Raw genomic sequence first — 24559 nt, forward strand, 5'->3', positions numbered from 1 at the left:
ACATTCACATCCTACAGACTGACCAGAGAGCATTCCATTCCAGGACAGAGAACCCATCAGAGAGGAAGACAACTCATCCTAGTGATCTCAGGGATTCTTCCATGTCTACATCCTGATCTCTGTTTTCCTGGGGGAATGTGTGGGATTATATAAACTAATTTGGAAATAATTTTATTAGATTTATTGAATATATCATACACTTTAGGTAAGTGATTGATCTATACATCTCTATGCCTACATATACTATATATATATATATATATATATATATATATATATATATATATATATATTTCTGTGTATATTCCATTTATGATCTCAAAGTCATCTGTCAATATTCGCTATGCATTATTCTGTATATTTAACATTCAGTATATATTCTGCATTTCTGAATATATTTCTGTGCATATATACTGTTTACTACAAGTATTCTGTGTATAAATAGTCCATAAACAATATATACTTCTGCTTATATCCCATATTTTATTTATCTGTGTGTACTTGTTACTTCTGTGACTATTCTGTGTTACACACATTTGCATTAGTATGTTAAAACTCTGTGGATTTCAATGTGAATTACAGACTATAGTTGCAATCTGACTGTAAATAATGTGGTAAGATTGTGATCATTGCCAGGTACAGCCCTATTCATGTACATCATTTAGGCTTTTTACATTGTTTATATTAAATGTTTTTCTCGGGCAGATTTCTTGTACGGCTTTTGTGATGGATGATTCATAGGACCCTTTCAGCACTATATCAGATATATGCCTGAAAACGACAGCTAGCTGCATAGCACTCAGTCTGACCGGCCTCGCTGGGTATAACGCTTTATAGAGCTGTGTCTCTACCGGCCACTAGGCTACTATAGGTGTGATGAGGTGGCCGCACTGGTAAGAACTCTACTTTTGGTGGAAAATGCCCAAGGCTAATCCTAAAAACTTACATTTAATTCAATCTTATCAGAAATCTTATATTGTATTAATCATATATGAATCTTTCTTGACACCTGGTGATTTCCACTGGCTTTGCGGTTTCCTTTTGTATATTTAGGTGCGATGTCTGATAATAAATATAGAAACATTACTAACAGTTTCCAGTTTTAAAAAAAAATTTGGATGGGTAGATAGAGATAGACAGACCAAGCCAATCCTGATGTGTTATGGATCCAGATACCCCACCCTGGATGTGTCCCTATCCCCATCCCCCCATTATTTTACCACTTGCTTTGGCAATGCCAACATGTACTTACTTGGTCCTGCCAATAAAGCCCATTTGATTTGATTTGATAGAACTGTAAATAGATAGATAGATAAATAGATAGATAGATAGATAGATAGATAGATAGATAGATAGATAGATAGATAGATAGATAGATAGATAGATAATATCCATTTCACGTCTGGAGTGCTGACATTTTTTGCCATATAGATAGAACTGTAGCTAAATTGAGATAGAACTGCAGATAGATATAGACAGATAGATACTAGATACTGTATGGGGGTAGATAGAATGGATGAATAAATTCCTTTTTTATCACAATTTTGAAGTGCTGCTGATAGATAGATAGATAGATAGATAGATATGGGATAGATAGATAGATAGATAGATAGATAGATAGATAATTGATAGAATGAGAGATGATCAATAGATAAAATGAGACATGATAGACAGACAGACAGATAGAGAGATAGATAGCTAGATAGAATGAGATATAGAAAGATAGATAGATAGAATGAGAGACAGATAGACAGATAGATAATAGATAGATAGAATGAGACACAGATAGATAGATAGATAATAGATTTGATTTGATTAATAGATAGATAATAGATAGATATACAGATAGATAAATAGATATATAGATAATAGATAAATGGATAGATAGATAGATAGATAGATAGAGGATGGATAGACAGATAGACAGATAGATAGATAGATAGATGGATAGATAGATATTAGATAGATAGATAGATATTAGATAGATAGATAGATATATGGATAGATAGATAGATAGATAGATATTAGATAGAAAGATAGATAGATGGATAGATATTAGATAGATAGATAGATAGATAGATAGATGGATAGACAGATAGATAGATATTAGATAGATAGCTAGATAGAATGAGATATAGAAAGATAGATAGATAGAATGAGAGACAGATAGACAGATAGATAATAGATAGATAGAATGAGACACAGATAGATAGATAGATAATAGATTTGATTTGATTAATAGATAGATAATAGATAGATATACAGATAGATAAATAGATATATAGATAATAGATAAATGGATAGATAGATAGATAGATAGATAGAGGATGGATAGACAGATAGACAGATAGATAGATAGATAGATGGATAGATAGATATTAGATAGATAGATAGATATTAGATAGATAGATAGATAGATAGATATATGGATAGATAGATAGATAGATATTAGATAGAAAGATAGATAGATGGATAGATATTAGATAGATAGATAGATAGATAGATAGATGGATAGACAGATAGATAGATATTAGATAGATAGATAGATAGATATTAGATAGATAGATAGATAGATAGATAGATATATGGATAGATAGATAGATTTGTTCCTATTTTGTTGAACCTTTTGACCATGTGTGTGGATGGGAACATGGAGACCTATAGTGCTGTCATCTCCTACAGGTCGCTATCATCTGATATGTCAGTACTTCCCAATGGAACATACCAACCTAGACTCATTAACAATGATGTATCTGTTATGTGATTACCCTGTAGGATATGCCATGCAGTATTAAGGTTAGGTGAAAATAATATGAAAAACAATCCTACAGAATGACATTTATATGGAGTCATGTTGGATAGATGATAGCATGTAGGAAAGTATACTCTAACCTGACCAGACAGACAGTTACTTGCTGACTTCTGGGCGCGTAACAGGAAATGTAGTATGCAAGGTATTCCAGGCTGAATGATGCAGTTTCACACAGTAGTGTTCATTGTTCACATTGTTATTAATCTATTTACATAGTTTGAATATTTTTTGTTTGTTTTTTTTTCTAAAAAAAGGCAAGGGAATTAACTGTTTCTGTTATCTAAAAATCACCATTGAAATGGTTCCTTACTATGACTGACCTGTAGTGCTCTGTAGTGCCCTCCTGTAGGAGGCAATGCTGAGATATTATTATATTTCATCCACATGGCATTATTACTGAACAAGTAATATGACCCAAAGATGTGATACCTCATCACACGTCACTTCTCAGTGTATTCCTCAGTGTAATTTGTCATAATGGTTTCAAACTTTCTAGAAACACGAAACATAAATCAAAAAAGAACATTATCGTTAATGGACCGGTTAAAGTTCATCAAGTTGTAGTACGGTACTTGTTAGCATATGGATACCAAAAACTGGACAATCAATCTGTTTGAATCTATTGAATTTTTCTGTATTTATTTTTTCTATAGCCCATTGTAGAAACCATTAACAATTAATAATTACCGGTGAATAATGAATGGCATTAGTATATTATGTCCTCAGATTGTTATATGTGGACATAGATATTGATTTTGCTGCAAATTTTCATCAAATTTCACCCTATCCTCTTCAAGGTTGAGATCCCTGGTGATGGCCCGCAGCATACCCATGGCCGTAGTCTACAGTACATAGAGATAATTATATAGAGCAGATTTATCTCTATGTACTATTTGCTATGCTATGGCACCAAATATGTATTTTGAAAGTTTTGTAGTTTATCCATGAAACACAAGTTGACAATTTGCTCAATACTTTGCATCATATTTAGATGCAGGTCAGCTTAGATAATAGGTTTTACTGAAGGTGAAAAACATCAATAGAAAATCTGCACTTTTATCATTATTAATAATTATTGTGTATTTTTATGTATTGGCATAAGGCACTCAAACCCAAAAATCATTAAATGGATTTTTGGCAAAGAAAGTAACAAGTAAAATTAAATACTTGTTCCTTAAAGAGTGGTGAGAATGGAATTTGCTGTAGAGGAAGTAGTTATATCAAATTCACCAGGGGAATTCAAGATGAAATAGGATAGGTTACTTCAGAAAAGTCTCAGAGCCATAGGAATCTGTAGGTCATGTTAGGGTTCTCCATCAATAAACATATCATCTCCAGGGCCCATTAAGGCCGCCTTGCTTGTCTGCACGCTGAATGAACAGAAATCTGCACATTTGGGTTATGTTTTAGGAAATCACACAGTTCTATTTGCATACAATGTGTCAGTTGCATAATATATATATATCCTTTAGCCACAATGTTGCTTCTTCCTGAATATCTTTCTGATATGTTAAATAGATAGATACATAGATAGATATGGGATAGATAGATAGATGGATAGATAGACAGATGAATAGATACATACATAGATAGATTAGATAGATGATAGATAGATAAATAGATAGATAATAGATAGATATACAGATAGATTTATGGATGATAGATAGATGATAAATAGATAGATAGATGATAGATAGATAGATAAATAGATAGAAATACAGATAGATAGATATAAAGATAGATAGATAAGATAGGCAGATAGATATGTGATAGATAGATATATGGATAGATAATAGATAAATGGACAGATATATGGATAGATAGATATGTGATAGATAGATAGATAGATAGATAGATAGATAGATGGATAGATAAATAGATAAATATATGGATAGATATATGGAAAGATAGATAGATTGATAGATAGATAGATAGATAGATTATGGATAGATAGATACGTGATAGATATATGGATAGATAGATAGATAGATAGATAGATAGATATCGATAGATAGGTAGATAGATGGATGGATAGATAGGTAGATATATGGATAGATAGGTAGATAGATAATAGGTGGATAGATAGATATTACATATATGGATAGATAGGTAAGTGTGAATACTTTAGAGGCCACAAATGCCCCAATCCTAAGAACAAAGCAGAGCTCCACTTTAATAGCAATGATGACCAGTTTTATTCACGTCTCCAGGCTAAGAAGTTCTGCAGGTCACCTATTAACCTAACAGTACAGCTGGGTAACTGTGACTAAAGCTATTCTTCTGAACACTCTTCACATGCAAGCAGAGAGCACCCTCTCATTTCAAAGCTATTGTTCTCGGTGAATGCCGGCACATTGCCTCTTGTAATTGCCGCTTGTTTTGGAAACATGCAAATCTTTCCAGTGGCAATGATGTGCTGATCAAAAGAAAGATCTTGGAAATCCAAATCTACATATATATCAATGATGTTTATGGTCTAAATAATTGTTAGATTAAAAGTTAATTACAACCAATGCATTATCAGATATGTCAGGGAAGAGAATATTGACTGAAAGTCAAGTGGTGCAAGCTACAAATTCCTAAGGCTGTGTTCACATTATGATTTGTGAGTGTGTTTGGCGTATGCAGCAGAAAGGTGTTCAGCACATGCGCTAAACATAGCTATAAACCCCCATTGACCTGGCTATTAGGATGGTATTGCTTTCCTCTGTAACAATGAACGATGTATGAAGGGAGAACATACCATTGTTGCAACTGCACAATGGTCCAACAGGAAAGGGGGCTGGCTATCACCTCCAAAGCAACAAGCAGGTTCTGTCACAGACACATAAAGGGTGTATTATATGAGCTATTGGACTGCGATGGGCCCATATACTGTTCTAACACAGGAGGCCTCTTGTGTGTGTGTACATCGCTGCGTTATATTTGTGTCCGTCACTGTGTTGTATGGCACGATATGGTTAACAGCAGAAGTTTATGTTGGAGGCATAAATAAAATACCCCCCACTATAGGGAGTACAGAGGTAACAAGTGGGTTTCCAAATAGGGAACAATGGCTCAATGTCCCATAGGAAGGCACAAGTACTAAAAATTGCACTTGAAAACTGTGTGTATGGGGTCTTTTATACAATTTTTTATCAAAAGCATTTTGTGTGAACCTTTCGTTGAAAGCACCACTCCAGCGTTGTTGTTCTTTTCAGCGCTGTAGTTGCGCTTCTAATGTAAATCCCTGCACCCGGTCTTATACTAAACCTCCAACGTCTTCACCTTTTTTCACCTCTGCTCCGGTCCCGCATCGCTATCTTGTGACTGCAACTTCTGACTGGCCCAGAAGTCAGAAGTTACATCACAAGTTCTCAATGCAAGTCTATGAGAGCCAGAACGAGGCCAGAATGAGGCTCTCATAGACTTGTACTGAGTTGTGACCTCTGCGCCGCTTCATGAAACACTGCAGCAGCCGACAGAAGTGACCGTCAGTGTGATAGAAGGTAAAGATGGTGGCAGATGAGTATAAGACTAGGGGCAGGGACCTAAGATTAGAAGCACCACTTCAGCGTTGCAAAAAAAAAAATGCTAGAGTGGTGCTATAAGTACAGAGAATATGGCCGTTCTGTTAGCTTGCATATGATTTTCCATTTTTCTGTATATGTTTTCATGTATATGCAATATATATTTTTGAGAATATCTGAATTTTCTATAATATAGGGTGTAGGCAAGAACAATGACTGTCATATGAGTTATATGTCCGGCCTAGGAATCATCCAGGTCTTCTGAGCATTAATTATTCCCGAATTTAAATAAGAAAGCATCCATCATGCCTGCAGCTTCCGCATGGTAATGGCTGCCTAAGGCAGGGTGCTGGCCTTCCTTCACATCAAGGTCACTGCTCTATGCTTGACACAAATGATAAACCATGTCCAGCATCTGGCTGACAGCTACGTTAGTTGGTTCCCTGAGCAGCCATTTACCGCACCAAACCACTTATAATGACTTCCATCTACACAATTACCATTATAAGATAAGACGGAATCAAAAACATTTTAATCTTAATTGCATCTTCAAATTAAAAAACACATTGGCAGCATTCCCGGGTCCAAGATTCTCATGATAGGCGCAGGTCCATGACCTAATTGTCTGGATTAGTCCAGAATCACACATTAGGCTGGAATTTGGAGGAATTGGGGATAAATCCCAGACAGTGGAAGCATTATGGAAGGATAAACCAAATATGTACTAGAACTCCTACACAAGGATATATTTGGGCCCCTCAATGTCCACGTTGTAAAGTGCTGTAATGCTGCACCAATTGGAGTCTACTGGGCAATGTAGTTCCACATGCCCACCAAATTTCACACTGAAGTATGCCGAAGTTTTTAGTGAATGATGTATGATTGTGAAAGTACAGAAATTGTAAAACTCTGATTTCAGGGAAGATATCTCTGTATTGCAGATACAATACAAAGGAGGCACCATGGGGCAGCACACTGTTTGACCATAGCCTTGTAGTGCGGCGCTGTACGGACCCTGTCTGAAGGGGATTACTATGTAGCAATTAAGAACATCATAGCCGAAAACTATTAGATAGGTAGGGATGTGACCCCCCTCTAATCACCAGAATGGGGGACTATCAGATGTCTATGACATATTCCGTCAACAGGCATGGACTGGCCCACAGGAGAACTGGAGAATCCTCTGGTGGGCCCCTGTGCAGTAGTGGACCACCATTATCTTATATGATCAGTAATTGGCACAATATACTTGAATCACTATGTACAAATAAAGGCCACATCTTATTCATGTAACAATCTACCATTATCATTGTTATATAAATTTGTGATTGATAATAATGTCACATTTGCATGTAGCTGAAAAGTGGGGCTCTGGAGTTGGTTATAGGTGGGCACTAGGCACACCAGGCCGACACTGCCCCTCGATATGCCATAAATGTCCAACATGGAAAAACTCATTAACCTTATCATGACCAGGTGATTTTACAATTTTTGCACTATTGTTTTTTCCTCATCCTTTTGCAAGAGCCATAACTTTTTTATTCTTCCCCTCGCTGAAACCATATGAGGGCTTGTTTGTTTTTACAAGATGTGATTTTAAATGACACCATTCATTTTAACATACAACGTACGGGGGGAAAAAAAATCACCAAGTGTAGTGAAATTTTTAAAAAAAAATGTCATTGTGTTTTTGAGTTTGTTTTACGTTGTTTATTGATTTTGTAAAAGACCTCTCAACATGATTCTTTAGGTCAGTACAGTTACGGCAATACTAAATTATTATTTAGTTGTTTTTTTTTTATTTGAATTCCATTTTTTTTTAAGTAGTGAAAAAAAATGTCAAATTTGAAAAGAAAAATTTGGTTTGTCTAGCCATATTCTGAGACCCGTAACTTTTTATTTTCTCTTCAACAGAGCTGTGTGAGAGCTTGTTTTTTTCGGATGTTGCCATTGATAACATTTTGGTGTAGATGTGACATTTCAATCACTTCATATTGCAGTTTTTGGTGGAGACGCAGTGACTCAAAAAATATGTAATTCTTCTGTTTCTGCTGTTTGCCTTTCTCTTTATAGCTTTTATGCTAAGGATTCATTTATTTTATATTTTGAAAAATCAGACTTTTACCGTCATGCCAAATTTTTATTTTTACTTTGTTTTATTATTTATTTTTAATAGGGGAAAAGGAGGTGAAATAATTTTTTTTTGCATTTTTTTTTGTATTGTTAATGTATAAAAAGTTTGGTAGACTTGAACCTTCCATCATCTGATCATTGTTCTATTCACCGTGATATCACAGTATAGGGACAATCAGTTTCCTACAAAGCCAAGCACAATCTGGTCTTCACAGAAGCATCGTCATAGCAGGCATGGGGGCTTTCAGCACACCTCGATCTGCCATGGAAAACCATCAGTACCCCGCAATCACATTACAGGGGGCCGATAGGCACAGGGAACAGCAAGCCCCCGCAGGCCACGCATCTTAAGCCAGAGAATAACAGTGGCATTTAAGAGGTTAACATGGGCTGCTGCTAGATGCAAATGTTGGCTATGCAATACAGAGGCATCTGCTGGGTATGGTACAGACTCTGCGCCTGCACCCACATCATCCACTAGCATCGAACATTGAACGTACCAAGGAAGGGATTAAAGTAACATAAAAACTAGAGATGATAGAATCGATTCAAGTCAAATTTGAGTCAAACTGCGTTAAATTTGCAGGTCTCAGCGAATTAGAATATTTTGCAAATTGATTTACATGAATCGCCAAAAACATACCCACTGCCTTTTAACACATTACAGAAGGTTACATCAGTAGTCAAAGAAGATTGACATGGCCACAGGAGTTAAGGATCCCCATAATGCCTTGCAGCTATTAAATCATATGGTATAGTGCAGCCAATCAAGAGGAACCATCATAGCCTGTATAAAAGCCAAGAAATGCAGCAGCCATTTTGAGGTAATTTTAGAATAGTGCGATTCCGTCAGAGCTCACAGCTCAAAATTAGAGATAGGAAGGGAAAGTCTTAAAATATTGGAGAAATAATTTAGACAGTAACATGTCGAATAACTGCAGCACTGAAGATGAGTGTAGTAGTCTGCTAATAATACATATGTTCAATTGATAGGGGGAGAGAGAGAGAGATAGGAGAGGTGGCTGCAGCAGTACCAGATTATGATTAATCAGTCATATTGTGTAGCTAGCACCTGTCCTGCTAAATTTGAATCACACTTTCTTTTTTCTTCATTCATAGTGCACTAGAAAGCAGCCGCAAGGCAGCACAATATTTTTTACAGAAAAAAAATCTGAAATCAGCGTAAGTTAGATGGTGTGCTTGCTTGTCACAAGTGACAATTCAATTTTTGCATTCCTCCAGCAATTGCTTTGTGAAGCGGGAATAATTGTTTTTTTTAATGCAAAAGAAAATCCCCCAAAATCCAGACATTTCACTGTGACTACCTTGCAGTGTTTGTGTCACAAACAACTTTTTTTGTACATATTTTCACTAATTCAATTTTACATCTGTACACACCACACTATTACAAAGACCTGTTGCAGGTGCTGGTTTCTTGGACGTGTACTTAGTTATTCTTAGTACCTTTGGGAAGGAGGTTAAGTTTTGTTGAAAAAAATGGAAAACAATAAAAAAAAGGAGACATGTACTAGCAAATGAAAGTCACAATTGGCCTTCTTTGCCTTAGGCAAGCATATTAGTGGGGAGTAAGCAGAGGATGTTATGGAATATATAGTATATAACTCATCGTCACAGCAGGAAAATGTTATCTCTAACAGCGACACTGTCAGTTTGAGTTAGTTTCTTGCACAGGCCAGTCTGCCTGATCACACATGACTAGGAGGGATACTTTTTGGACAGTTTTTTAATTTTAAATGACAAGAAAAATCTGTTAGTGCATTGTTATTAAATTGACCCTTGGTCACTAGCAGTTACCATCCATTTCTATGGCAAGGTCACTTTGATATTGCTAAGGTTTTTTTGCATTAAACAGATTAAAAGAGGTTGGATACAGTCCTAGGAGCCCTCAAAATGTTATACACAACATTTCAGGGCAACTGGAGTACCTGTGATTCATGGCGAATTTATTTGCTGCAGATTAAATTTTGGAGAAAAAATTCTCAAGTTCGGAAAATTCGAATTTTAAAAGATATGATCATGTCTAATAACAAGATATATCTTTATCGGTCATCAGAAAAATATTTAGATTTTACTGTTTTTTTAAGCTTATTTATTATAGACAATAGCAATAAGTAAGAGGAAAAAAAGGTATAGTTTATAAATACTTGTAAACTAGACAACTCAAATATTTTCTGTTTTATTTTGCAGCATTTCCCTCTGCGTTGCAGAATGTCCCGCTTATTCCCTACACTTCATTCTAAAGAGAAGTTGCAGAAGATGTGGCTCCACCGCCCTCTGGTGGATTTTCTTTAAATTACAGCACTGAAGACAGCTGTTTCTTCTACACTCCAAGCTAAAATGAGGGCTGAATACTTAACTTCTGCAAGTCTGATTGTCCAAGAAAATCAGAAATGTGACACTACTATCAAACTTCACTACAACTACACGGGGAGATCTCTAAAAAGCAATGGGGATCAGATTGATAAAACTAGTTGGCTATTTCTGATCATATGCAGCTTTATAGTATTGGAAAACCTCATGGTACTGATCGCTATATGGAAAAATAACAGATTCCACAACAGAATGTACTTTTTCATTGGCAACTTAGCACTTTGTGACTTATTAGCTGGCATTGCGTACATAGTGAACATCCTTATGTCCGGAGCTAACACCTGTAATATCTCATTGACCGCGTGGTTCGTACGTGAGGGCAGTATGTTTGTGGCCCTTGGTGCATCCACATTCAGTTTGTTGGCCATTGCTATTGAAAGGCATTTGACAATGATAAAAATGAGGCCTTATGATGCCAACAAGAAGTACCGTGTATTTCTCCTCATTGGGACCTGCTGGCTTATTTCATTTACATTGGGTGCCTTACCAATCCTTGGCTGGAACTGTCGGAACAACTTGGAAGACTGCTCCACGGTGCTGCCATTGTACTCTAAAAAGTATGTTGGCTTTTGCATCAGCATTTTCATAGTCATCTTGATTGCCATAGTCATCCTATACGCCCGGATCTATGTCTTAGTAAAGTCCAGCAGCAGAAGAGTCACAAATCACAGCAATTCGGAGAGATCCATGGCCCTGCTGAGGACAGTTGTCATTGTAGTCGGAGTATTCATTGCCTGCTGGTCTCCTTTATTTATTCTTCTTTTGATTGATGTTGCCTGTAAAGCAAAGGAGTGTCTGATCTTATATAAAACACAGTGGTTCATTGCCATAGCTGTACTCAATTCAGCCTTAAATCCTCTCATCTATACTCTGGCCAGCAAAGAGATGCGACGAGCTTTCTTCCGCATTGTCTGCGCTTGTTTGGCCAAATCCAGTGCCTCGAGGTCTTTACCAATTCAGCCAACGCCGGATCAGAGCAAGAGCAAGTCCAGCAGCAGCAGCAATTCCCCGAAACACAAAGGCTTCATACAATCTCACTTTCAAAGTAAAGAGGACAAAAGTGAATCTTCGTTTCAGAATGGGAATATCATCAAATGATTGTTGCCTAAGACACGATCAGCTCCGCATTAAGGAGCTTTGGAACATGGAAACTGTATATTTTCTACAGTTGTTTCTGCACTTAAATTATGACAATTTAGTGGATTATACAAGAAGATGTATTTCTATATTTAATGCATGGACTCCGATGTTTTCACTAAGTGTTCCAACTCAGGAAATAAAGTGCATGCTCCACACCATTACATTGGAGAATCCCTTGCTCTTGTCAGTTCTATATCTGTCCATTATAATACACTAGTTATATAAGTACCTTCAGATGACCATTGCATCATGTCTGGTCTGTATGTGATACATGACACATGGAATCATTTAGCTTTATTAAAGAGATATGTTTGTACATTTTATGTTTGCCAGTACATCACTATTACTGTGACACAGACCCACTATACAGTATTGTAATGTAAATGACTTGTGCTACATTTAAAGGGGTTGTCCCCTTTCCGAAAACTTTCATAGTAGCAGCTATAGAAAAACAAATCGAGCATTACTTACACTTTTGAGATCTCTGCCGCTGCCCCTATCTCTGTTGATTGGTTGCAGCGGTGACATCATAACGATAGCACTGCAGCCAATCAGTGAACACAGCGGCTTCGCCCATGTAGATGAGTCATTGAGCTCAATGATTCGCATCAGCACAGACACAAAACAGAGACTGGAGCAGTGGCAGAGACCCAGGGTGGGTAAGTAATGTCCTTCTGTTCTTCTTTTTTTTTTTTTATAGCTACCGCAGCCTATGAAAGAGAGTTTTCTGAAAGGGAAAACCCCCTTAACTCCCTAAGGATAGTGCGATTTTTCATTTTTAAGCTTTTGATTTTTTCCTCCCCTTCTTCCAAGAGCCATAACTTTTTTATTCTGTCAACATAACATAACAGGATGAGGGCTTTTCTTTTTTGCAGGACAAGTTGTAGTTTTGAATGACATCATTAGTTTTAAGATTCAATTGACTGGAAAACAGAAAAAAATCCGAATGCAGTGAAATTGTTAGAAAAAATAAAATTTTGCCATTTTTTTAGGGTTTTGTTTTTATGGCATGTATGGTAAAAATAAGTCTTAAACATGATTTTCCAGGTCAGTATGATTATGGAAATACCAAATCGACATAGATTTTTTTTTTTATTTAAATGGTGTAAAAAGTTCAAAACATTTTTCGTTTGTGTCACCATTTTCCACCACGTGTAATATATCATTTTCCGTCGATTGAGCTGTTTGAGGTTTTTTGTGTGTTGCCAAGTTGATGGTTTTACTGATACCAATTTGGGGTATGACATTTAATTCGCTTTTTACTGCATTCTTTTTAGGGAGGAGTAGTGACCGGAAAAAACGCAATTCTGATGTTTTGACTTTTTTTCTCATTACGACTTTTACTGCATGGGTTATTTCATTTTATATTTTGACAGGCTAGTATTTTATTGATGTGGTGATACTAAGTATGCTTATTTTTTTATCTTTTTTAATTTTTTTATGTTTAACGGAGGAAAAGGTGTTTGATAGGAATTTTCATTTTTATATAATTTTAACCTTTTTTTTACTTTTTATTTTTTTTGTGCTTTATTGGACTTCAACCTGTGATCGCCTGATCATTTATTGCACTATATAGTGGAAACCTTGGTCTCCTATAAAGCTCAGCCAGTGAAGTACCAAGATGGCAGCAATGGGAGCCTTCGGCATGCCATTAACTGCCAAGATATCCCATCTGATCACATCACGGGGGGACAATCGGTGACTTGTTAGCTGGCGTGTGTCCCATTTAAATGTAGCTGTCAAAGATCGCGCTCCAGCCTTTGCAGTAAGACACTGATGTCTGCTATATAATCCATAGCATTAGACATGTGTGGAGGTCACTCAGCTCCTGACCTCTCTCCACATGTGATCGCCTCCACAAACATGTACATGTACGTGATTTTGCATTGACGGGTTACTTTACTGTAAAATATCATTAAAAAACATCTATCAACAATGCATTCCTTATTTCAGTTTTTCTCAACTCTAGTCCTCACGTCCCACCAGAAGGTCATGGTTTCAGTAGACCCTAGGATGATTCCTGAGTTTTTCATATCAATTATGCAAATACTAAGGAAAGCAAGAATAGTTGGGGGATCCTGAGGATTGGAGGTGACAAATATTGCCTTATGTAGCCTGCTGTTGGCTGGAGTAGGAATGTCTTCATGCATGTGATCAATTAGACACTATCAAAAGGAAAACTGATGTTCACGAGGGTTGCAAAGAACTTGGCTCATGTCATTTCTCGTCTACATCTATTCCAAAAATGATCTTGTTGACTAGTATATACTTTTGATCATCCAGTACTGATATATACAACATACATTTATCAGCGCCATCTTTTTACTGTGACCACTTTAGCTTTGACTTCAAAATTAACCTATTATATCTGGTAAGGTATAAATCTACTTTATGGTTAAATGATTTACCTATGGTAGCATTGCTTGTATTTCTTCAGTGGAAATAACTTTTTACAGATAGATCTGGGTGAAGTATTCAATACTTCAGGATAGATTGTGTACAAGTGGAAGCACTTTGCCCGTCATTACACCAAATTTCCATCCGAGGCAACAAGAGGGAAAGACGACTAGTCAACCACTGCTCCAAGATGCATTAGGCTTTTTTTCAGAGATCAGTAGGGCCCTAGACTATGATGTATCATTTTACTAAAAAGAGTAGGAGCTTTTACAGTATTTTGTGAGTGGACGATTAGTTTGACAAGTGCATCATTCAGAAGTACAATGTTTCCATCAGCACATTAGAAGTCTGATTGTTTCCACGCGTTCAAGTGCTCCATTGGTAGCTTGATGGATTTGTCTTGCTTTTTCTTCATGTTCTCTGCTGAACGATAACAATTTGTTTTATAGATGTCACATTAGATTTGTAACTAAGAGAGAAAACATCTTCTGGCTCAATTGGATGTTTTCTAGTATTCCTTAGAAGGGCAGTTGCTTTATATTACAGATTTTCCCATTAATAATGCTATTTTACAAGCATTACGAGAGTGTAATATTTCATAAAGCAAAGTATAAGCGTGGAAATTATAGATATCAGTAAAGCTAGAACTAAAAAACTTGTAAATGGCATAATAATATTATTTAGCCAGTGCATTATAATTAAAAGCAAATTATTTTTGGAAGGCACCATTCATTGTAAGGACACTACAAAACCCTGAGGCTTAAAATGTCATACGTGATCATTATATTATTTGGGATAGCTTAGTTAAACTAAAATTAGGCTCATCAATTACAATTTACAAGGGCAAATTCTAATGCTAAATGTGCTGAATCTGATCAAGGAAATTCTCTTAAAGGGGATCTATTACCAGCTTTTTATGTAATCCAAGAGCAGCATAATATAGGGACAGAGACCCTGATTCCAGTGATGTGTCACTTACTAAGCTGCTTGTTGTCATTTTGCTAAACTTATTATTTAATCTGCTGCAGAACTACCATTTCTCTGAATGGTGATCTCTGTTTAAGCTCAACCACACCACAGCTTTTTGTGTACACTGTGCATAGGCAGAAAGCTGCTAATCAGTGGTGGGGGCGAGGTTATACAGAGCAGGAGGATTAAATGGCACAAGAAAACTAGTTTTCTAGTGATAATCTCCTGCTGATAAAACAATGATTTTATAAAAACTACACTAAGCTGACCAATAAGTGACACATCACTGGAATCAGGGTTGCTGTCTCTACATTATGCTATTCTCAGATTAAATAGCAAAAACCTAGTGACAGATTACCTTTAAATAGGTATCTAATAATCCAGGAAGGCTGAAATATCTGAAATACAAAATTGAGTTTCACACGCTTTGTATTGGGCTAAAATATATATACATACTGTATACAGTGAGGAAAATAAGTATTTGATACACTACCGATTTTGCAAGTTTTCCCACCTACAAAGGTTTGCCATTTTAACGTGGATACACTCCACCAGTGAGAGGCAGAATCTTTAAAAATAATCCAGAAAATCACATTGTATGATTTTTACATAATGAATTTGCATTTTAATGCATGAAATAAATATTTGATGCAATAGAAAAATAGAACTTAATATTTGGTACAGTAACCTTTGTTTGTAATTACAGAGGTCAGACGTTTCCTGTAGTTATTGACCAAGTTTGCACACAATGCAGCAGGGATTTTGGCCCAGTCCTCCGGACAGATCTTCTCCAGATCTTTCAGGTTTTGGTGCTGTCGCTGGGCAACATTGAGTTTCAGCTCCCTCCAAAAATGTTCTATTGGGTTCAGGTCTGGAGACTGGCTAGGCCACTCCAGGACCTTGAAATGCTTCTTATGGAGTCACTCCTTAGGTGCCGTGGCTATGTGTTTCAGGTCATTTTCATGCTGAAAGACCCAGTCACGACCTATCTTCAATGCTCTTACTCAGTCAAAGAGGTTGTTGGCCAAAATTTTGCGATACATGACCCCATCCATTCTCCCTTCAATATGGTGCAGTTGTCCCGTCCCCTTTGCAGAAAAGCACCCCCAGAGTATGTTTCCCTCACCATGCTTCACAGTTTGGACTGTGTTCTTGGGTTGCACTCATCCTTCTTCCTTCAAACACGGTGAGTGGAGTTGATACCAAAAATTTCTATTTTGGTCTCACCTTACCACATGACCTTCTCCCATGCCTTCTCTGGATCATTCAGATGGTCATTGGCAAACTTCAAATGGGCCTGGACATGTGCTGGCATGAGCAGTGGGATGTTTCGTGCCGTGCACGATTTTAATCCATGATGGTATAGTGTGTTACTAACAGTAATGTCTGAGACTGTGGTCCCAGCTCTCTTCAGGTCATTGACCAGGACCTCCCGTGTATTGCTGGGCTGATTCCTGACCTTTTTCAGAATCATCCTTACCCCATGAGGAGAGATCTTGCATGGTGCCCCAGACCGAGGAAGATTGACAGTCATCTTGTGTTTCTTCCATTATCTAATAATTGTGCCAACAGTGGTTGCTTTCTCACTAAGCTGCTGGTCTATTGTCCTGTAGCCCATCCCAGCCTTGTGTAGGTCTATAATTTTGCCCCTGGTGTCCTTAGACAGCTCTTTGGTCTTGGCCATGGTGGAGAGGTTGGAGTGTGACTGATTGAGTGTGTGGACAGGTGTCTTTTATACAGATAAATATATTTTATACAGGTGCAATTAATACAGGTAATGAGTGCAGAGTAGGAGGGTTTCTTAAAGAAAAACTAACAGGTCTGTGAGAGCCAGAATTCTTGCTGGTAGGTAGGTGATCAAATACTTATTTCATGCAATAAAATGCAATGTAATTATTTAAAAATCATACAATGTGATTTCCTGTTTTATTTTTAGATTCTGTCTCTCACAGGTGAAGTGTACCTACCTAGATAAAAATTACAGACCTCTCCGTTCTTTGTAGGTGGGAAAACTTGCAAAATCGGCAATGTTATAGATTACAACCATGCAGTGTTTTTTTGTCTTCTAATAATGTTAAAAAAAAACTTTTGATTGTGTTGCACCAATTGTAAAGCTTTAGCCAAAGGATGCAACGACGTATCCTGTGTTCTGCAGAGCAAGGCTATAAGAGTGTTACACATACACACTAGGAAGACAACGGACTAACTAATAGTTTAGCTATCAGATGTTTTGGCTTCAGAAACTAAGGCTAGCCAAAGAACTCTCCTGGAGTGACCACTACAGGGAAACTAACGTAATATAATGTTGGGCAACAACAATCATAGCAAAAGTTGTTCCATTTTAGATAATAAAGGGGGTCTTGTGTAGCCAACCCCACCCTAAAAAGTCCATACATATGGCATGTAAAAGAGGCTCATAACAAATAAAAGGTGTTACTTTTAGTTATACGCACTTTAGGCAGAACTGATTGTCAAGGCACATACTTTTGTGTTTTATATTTGATATGTCATCATTTCCTTGCACATTAATTGTCATGCTTTTTTTGTTTTTATCAGTTATTATGGTTTCTTTTTAGTTGTCAGAACTAAACACGCAGTCCTGGACAAGAACTGGTGAGTTAGCTTCTATGTATGGTAAAGAGGACCTGTCACCGGTTTAAAAGTCTCCAGTTTTTGCTCTTATTTTATTCCCAAAGCTCACCTGAGTATTCTGGGTTCTTTTTATTGTTTATTTGTTTTTAATATAATAGATGTGGGCCTTTCTAACCAAAAAAAAAACCTTAAGTGACTAAAAGATGAATATTATAGCATGGGGTCTTTTATTGCATTGTATTCCATATGGTTTATATTGTAAGTAAAAACAATATTTATACTACTAAGTAGTATTTAGATTTATTCTTATGGGGTCTTTTTATGTAGCTGTGAACTATGCGTTAATTTTATCAAAATCTCAAATAAAAATTAATTTTATTTTTGTACTTAATTTTGTCTGTAGAAAATATCTGCATTATTTTATTCATGGTATGTGGTCTAGGTTCACCTTCCTTCGGAAAATATGTGTAGGCTTTATGGCTATATCTTAGAGGTTGATCTGCATGATAGAAACCACTATGTTTTTATATGCCAAATCTCGTTATCTATATAAGTACTGTAAATAGATTTTATATCCTCCTTTGCCTTTAAGACATGGAATAATGTTTATGACATCACTGTTAATATTAAAATATGTTTATGACTTCACATTATGCAAAAAATGTATTTTCGTAGACTAAATAAAATTTGTCAGAAATTGTCATTTTTTTTGCCTATTTTGGCTATTTCATTGATAGGGCTGTAAACTATTTTAAGCGTACTTTTGGTTACATATATACCTTTGGAAATCAATACATGTATCGATAAATTTAGCAAAAAAAAAAGTTATGTTATTTTAAAAATACATTACTTTAATTACATTTTTGGCTCTGTTCACAATGGGATTGTTTACTTACAGTCATGGGTTTTCATCTTGATTAATAAGAGTTGTGTAGAGCAGCATTCTATTCCTCTTCTCAACAATACCAGCCAAACACTCAATGGGATCTGTTATTATTCATTAAGTCGTGGACAGAAGCCAAAGACACTAATGTAAACAGAGTTTAACAAGTCATCCATTGCATTATAATCTGTTTTAATCCATTCATACATTTACAATTCTAAAGTAAATCCTGTACGCATTCCCTGTTGGCTCCAAGTCTGCACCCAGCTTGCTCTTGTGATTGAGTTTTGGAAATTGTCCCTAGACGGAGAGTGAAATTATTGCTTCGTTACTGGATTTGTCATTGGGTAAACCAAGGAGCAGAATCAAAGGGATTGTTTTCTTTTTACCCTAACATACCCCTCACAGAGTCATTGGCTTTGTAAAGTGAATCCCCAGGTGTAGCCTCATCCCCAGGTCAAGTTTTAGAGAATTTGTAATAGAACCAGCAGGCAGATTGAAGATGATAATCTGAAGCATGGTACAAAATCGTAAGACAGAAAGATGACCATACAAATCAAAGTTCAGAGAACGAAGAGTACATGTAATACAGGTCATGATGAAGATAAAGTCCCCCCAAAAAAAACAGTCAAAGGCAATCCAAAATTTGGAAAACAAAAAAACATTTTTATAAACTAGCGGAAACCAAAGAACCTTTTTGCTTAGCTCACGTGAGGATAAAGTGCAAGATTTAAAGTGTACCCATCTTTTTAATTTTAATTTCATAAATCAATAGCACCCATAAAAATAAGCAACCTTGTAATATATCTTATCAGAGATATCTGCTTCTTTCTCCACCAGCACTGATCATTCATTCTAAAAATTCTCAGTTCACAGGTAAAATCTATATTCATTAAAGACAGATTGTTACATTACTGAGATTGGAGATGACTAGGGATGAGCGGCCCCATGGAAGTTCGGGTTCTGGCACCGAGTTCGGTTCGGGTACCAGAACTGTAACCGAATTTGAATCAAAACCTGAACCCCATTGAAAACAAAGGGGAACCGGACATTCTCTTTCTCTCCCTCTCTCTCTGCAATGGACTTCCTCCAGAACTCCGAACATTGCATTGGTCTTCCGGGAGAAGTCCGTGTTCGGCATTTGGCACCGGACACTAACTGTCCGGTACGAACAATGAACTTTTAAGTTGGGGTTTGCTCATCTCTGGAGATGACAGCTAGTATTGATAAGATTCTATGTTGAAAGTAAGGAGGAGGGAGGAGCTCTGCCCTTAGCTCTCCCTTCAATCTAGGTAGAATCTTATCAGTAGTAACTGCCATCTCCAATCTCAGTAATAAGAAAGTCTGTCTTCACCGAATACAGATTTTACCCAGGAATTAAGAGTTTTGAGAATGAATGATCAGTCCTGGCAGAGAAAGAAGCAGATTTGTCTCATAAGATGTTACAAAGTTTTTTATTTTTATGGGTGCTATTGATTTATTAATCACTTCCCGACTTCCCGACCACCCAACGTCTGCACTTGCTGGGCTCTGTGCAGCGCAGACGATTATAAATGGTCGTCGGCTTACAGGGTCCTGTAAGCATTGTGATTCCGTTGCATTGGATCAGGTCTCAATGATGTTAACCCTTTTCTATCTTTTAGATGCCGCGATCCATAGCGATTGCGACATTTAGAAGGTAGTGAGAGGGAGAGGGGGTCATCCACTCACCTTTCCGATGGCCCCCGTGATACGATCTGGCGTTGTCATGGCAGCCAGAGGTCACATGATGATGTCTGGGTCTGACATGTGCGGTGGCCTACTAGGCTCAGCCAGTAGCTGAGTCTAACAGGGCTCTTCAAATGTGACATGGTGTCTGCAACCTATCCCAGTCAAAATAGCGCTCTTTCCGTTCCAAACCCTGCTGTGCACCAAAGCAGTCATTTTCCACCACATATGGGGTATGTGCGTACTCTAGAAAAATTGCACAACAAATTTTGGCTTCCATTTTCTCCTATTACCCTTGTGAAAATAAAAAATTTGGGGCTAAAATAATATTTTTGTGGGAAAAATGTTTTTTTTTTTTAATTTTCACGGCTCTGCATTATAAAATTCTTGGAAGCCCCTTAAGGTTCAAGGTGCACACCACACATCTATATAAATTCCTTGAGGGGTCTAGTTTCCAAAATGGAGTAATTTGTGGGGGATTTACACTGTTTAGGCACATCAGGGGCCCTACAAACGCGACATGGTGTCAGCTATCGATTCCAGTCAATTTTGCATTCCAGAACGCAAATGGTGCTGCTTCCCTTCTAAGTCCTGTCGTGCGTCCAAACAGTAGTTGTCAACCACATATCATATAGGGTATCGGTGTACTCAGGAGAAATCACACAATAAATTTTATGGGGCACTTTCTCCTGTTACCCTTTTGAAAATTAAAAATTTGGGGCTAAAATAATATTTTTGTGGGAAAAATTTATTTTTTAATTTTCACAGCTCAACATTATAAAATTCTGTGAAGCCCCTAAAGGTTTAAGGTGCTCATCACACATCTATATAAATTCTGTGAGGGGTTTAGTTTCCAAAATGGGGTCACTTGTGGGGGGTTTCCACTGTTTAGGCACATCAGGGGCCCTCCAAACGCGACATGGCATCTGCTATTGATTCCAGCCAATTTTGCATTCCAGAGCGCAAATGGTGCTCCCTCCCTTCTGAGCCCTGGTGTGCGCCCAAACAGTAGTTTTCCATCACATATGGGGTATTGGTGTACTCAGCAAAAAACACACAACAAATTTTATGGTGCACTTTCTCCTGTTACCCTTGTGAAAATAAAAAATTTGGGGCTAAAATAATATTTTTGTGGGAAAAATGTTTTTTAATTTTCACAGCTCAGCATTATAAAATGTTATGAAGCCCCTGAAGGTTAAAGGTGCTCACCACACATCTATATAAATGCCTCGAGGGGTCTAGTTTCCAAAATGGGGTCACTTGTGGGGGGCTTCCACTGTTTTGGCTCCTCAGGGGCCCTCCAAACGCGACATGGCGTCCGCTATCGATTCCAGCCATTTCGCATTCCAAAGCTCAAATGGTGCTCCTTACCTTCTGAGCCCTGTCGTGAACCCAAACAGTAGTTTTCCACCACATATTGGGAATCAGCGCACTCAGGAGAAATCGCACATTCTATGGTGCATTTTCTTCTGTTACCCTTGTGGAAATGAAAAATTTGGGGCTAAAGTAACCTTTTTGTGGGAAAAGGTAAAATGTTCATTTTTTCCTTCCACATTTCATTAATTCCTGTGAAGCACCTGAAGGATTAATAAACTTCTTGAATGTGATTTTGAACACCTTGAGGGGTGCCGTTTTTAGAATGGTGTCACTTTTGAGTATTTTCTGTCATATAGGCCCCTCAAAGTCACTTCAAATGTGATGTGGTCCGTAAAAAAAATGGTTTTGTTAATTTTGCTGTAAAAATGAGAAATTGCTGAACAACTTTTAACCCTTCTAACTTCCTAACAAAAAAAAATTATGTTTCAAAATTGTGCTGATGTAAAGTACACATGTGGGAAATGTTATTTATTAAGTATTTTGTGTGACATAACTCTAGTTTAAGGGCATAAAATTAAAAGTTTGAAAATTGCAACATTTTCCAAATTTTTGCCAAATTTCCGATATTTTCAGAAATAAAAGTGAGTTACACTACCGTTCAAAAGTTTGGAGTCATTTAGAAATTTAATTATTTTTGAAAGAAAAGCACATTTTTTCAATGAAGCTAACATTAAATGAATCAGAAATACACTCTATACATTATTAATGTGGTAAATGACTATTCTAGCTGCAAACGTCTTGTTTTTATTGCAATATCTAGATAGGTGTATAGAGGCCCATTTCCAACAACCACCACTCCAGTGTTTTAATGGTACATTGTGTTTGCTAACTGTGTAAGAAGGCTAATGGATGTTTAGAAAACCCTAGAATACCCTTGCACAAGTATGTCAGCCCAGCTGAAAACGATTTGGCTGATTTGAGAAGCTATAATATTGACCTTCCTTTGAGCTAGTTGAGAATCTGGAGCATTACATTTGTTTATTCTATGAAACTCTCAAAATGGCCAGAAAAAGACTTTTATGTGAAACTCGACAGTCTATTCTTGTTCTTAGAAATGAAGGCTATTCCATGCGAGAAATTGCCAAGAAACTGAAGATTTCCTACAACGGTGTGTACTACTCCCTTCAGAGGAGAGCACAAACAGGCTCTAACCAGAGTAGAAAGAGAAGTGTGAGGCCCTGCTGCACAACTAAGCAACAAGACAAGTACATTAGAATCTTTAGTTTGAGAAATTAACGCCTCACAGCTCCTCAACTGGCAGCTTCCTTAAATAGTACACGCAAAACGCCAGTGTCAACGTCTATAGTGAAGAGGCAACTCCTGGATGCTGGCCTTCAGGGCAAAGTGGCAAAGAAAAAGCCATATCTGAGACTGGCTAAAAAAAGGAAAAGATTAATATGGGCAAAAGAACACAGACATTGGACAGAGGAAAATTGGAAAATAGTTTTATGGACAGACGAATCAAAGTTTGAGGTGTTTGGATCACACAGAAGAACATTTGTGAGATGCAGAACAACTGAAAAGATGCTGGAAGAGTGCCTGATGCCATCTGTCAAGCATGGTGGAGGTAATGTGATGGTCTGGGGTTGCTTTGGTGCTGGTAAAGTGGGAGATTTGTACAAGGTAAATGGGATTTTGAATAAGGAAGGCTATCACTCCATTTTGCAATGCCATGCCATACCCTGTGGACAGCATTTGATTGGAGCCAATTTCATCCTACAACAGGACAATGACCCAAAGCACCTCTCCAAATTATGCATGAACTATTTAGGGGAAAAGCAGGCAGCTGGTATTCTATCTGTATTGGAGTGGCCAGCGCAGTCACCAGATCTCAACCCCATTGAGCTGTTGTGGGAGCAGCTTGACCGTATGGTACGCAAAAAGTGCTCATCAAGCCAATCCAAATTGTGGGAGGGGCTTCAGGAAGCATGGGGTGAAATTTCTCAAGATTACCTCAGCAAATTAACCGCTAGAATGCCAAAGGTCTGCAATGTTGTAATTGCTGCAAAGGGAGCATTCTGTGACGAAAGCAAAGTTTGACGGAGAAAATTATTCTTTCAAATAAAAATCATTATTTCTAACCTTGTCAATGTCTGGACTATATTTTCTAATCATTTTGCAACTCATTTGATGAATAAAAGTATGAGTTTTCATGGAAAACACAAAATTGTCTGGGTGACCCCAAACTTTTGAATGGTAGTGTTTATCAAACAAATTTTACCACTATCATGAAGTCTGATATGTCATGAAAAAATAATCTCAGAATCACAGGGATATATTGAAGCATGCAAGAGTTATTACCTCAAAAAGTGACACTGGTCAGAATTGAAAAAATTGGCCTTGTCATGAAGGCAAAAACAAGCTCTGGCGCGAAAGGGTTAAATAAAAATTTAAATGACGGTTACTCTTAAATACCAGAAGATACTCAGCTAGTTATAGATTGTAAAGAGTTGCTGATGGTTGTCTCCATAAGAGCGCTAGAGCAATATGCATCACTAATAATGACTGGGCTGCGGTGGTAAGAAGAATTGTTGTAAAGAGCAAACTGTATTCTTTAAAAGGTGTCAAAACTACCACAACATCCAGTCCACATTGGTGTTAAAATCTAGATTTTATTAAGAACATATTCACTATTTCCCACTTACCGCC

At 37.2% G+C, this 24559-nt stretch overlaps 1 protein-coding gene across 1 annotated transcript; it reads left to right on the forward strand.

The window, feature by feature from the left end:
* On the forward strand, nt 1-18646 carry S1PR3 (sphingosine-1-phosphate receptor 3). The gene is made up of 2 exons (XM_073671004.1): nt 1-205; nt 10663-18646. The coding sequence occupies exon 2, from the start codon at nt 10813-10815 to the stop codon at nt 11941-11943; it is 1131 nt and encodes a 376-aa protein (XP_073527105.1). The 5' UTR covers nt 1-205; nt 10663-10812; the 3' UTR covers nt 11944-18646.
* Nucleotides 18647-24559: the final 5913 nt, after the last annotated feature.

The sequence above is a fragment of the Phyllobates terribilis genome, unplaced genomic scaffold (genome assembly GCF_046119375.1).
Source record: "Phyllobates terribilis strain yellow unplaced genomic scaffold, ASM4611937v1 Scaffold_1__5_contigs__length_1240528914, whole genome shotgun sequence".
Taxonomy (NCBI): Eukaryota; Metazoa; Chordata; class Amphibia; order Anura; family Dendrobatidae; genus Phyllobates; species Phyllobates terribilis.

What these genes read in the sequence shown, in the direction of transcription:
- S1PR3 (XM_073671004.1), top strand. Translation starts at nt 10,813, where the DNA reads ATGAGGGCTGAATACTTAACTTCTGCAAGTCTGATTGTCCAAGAAAAT.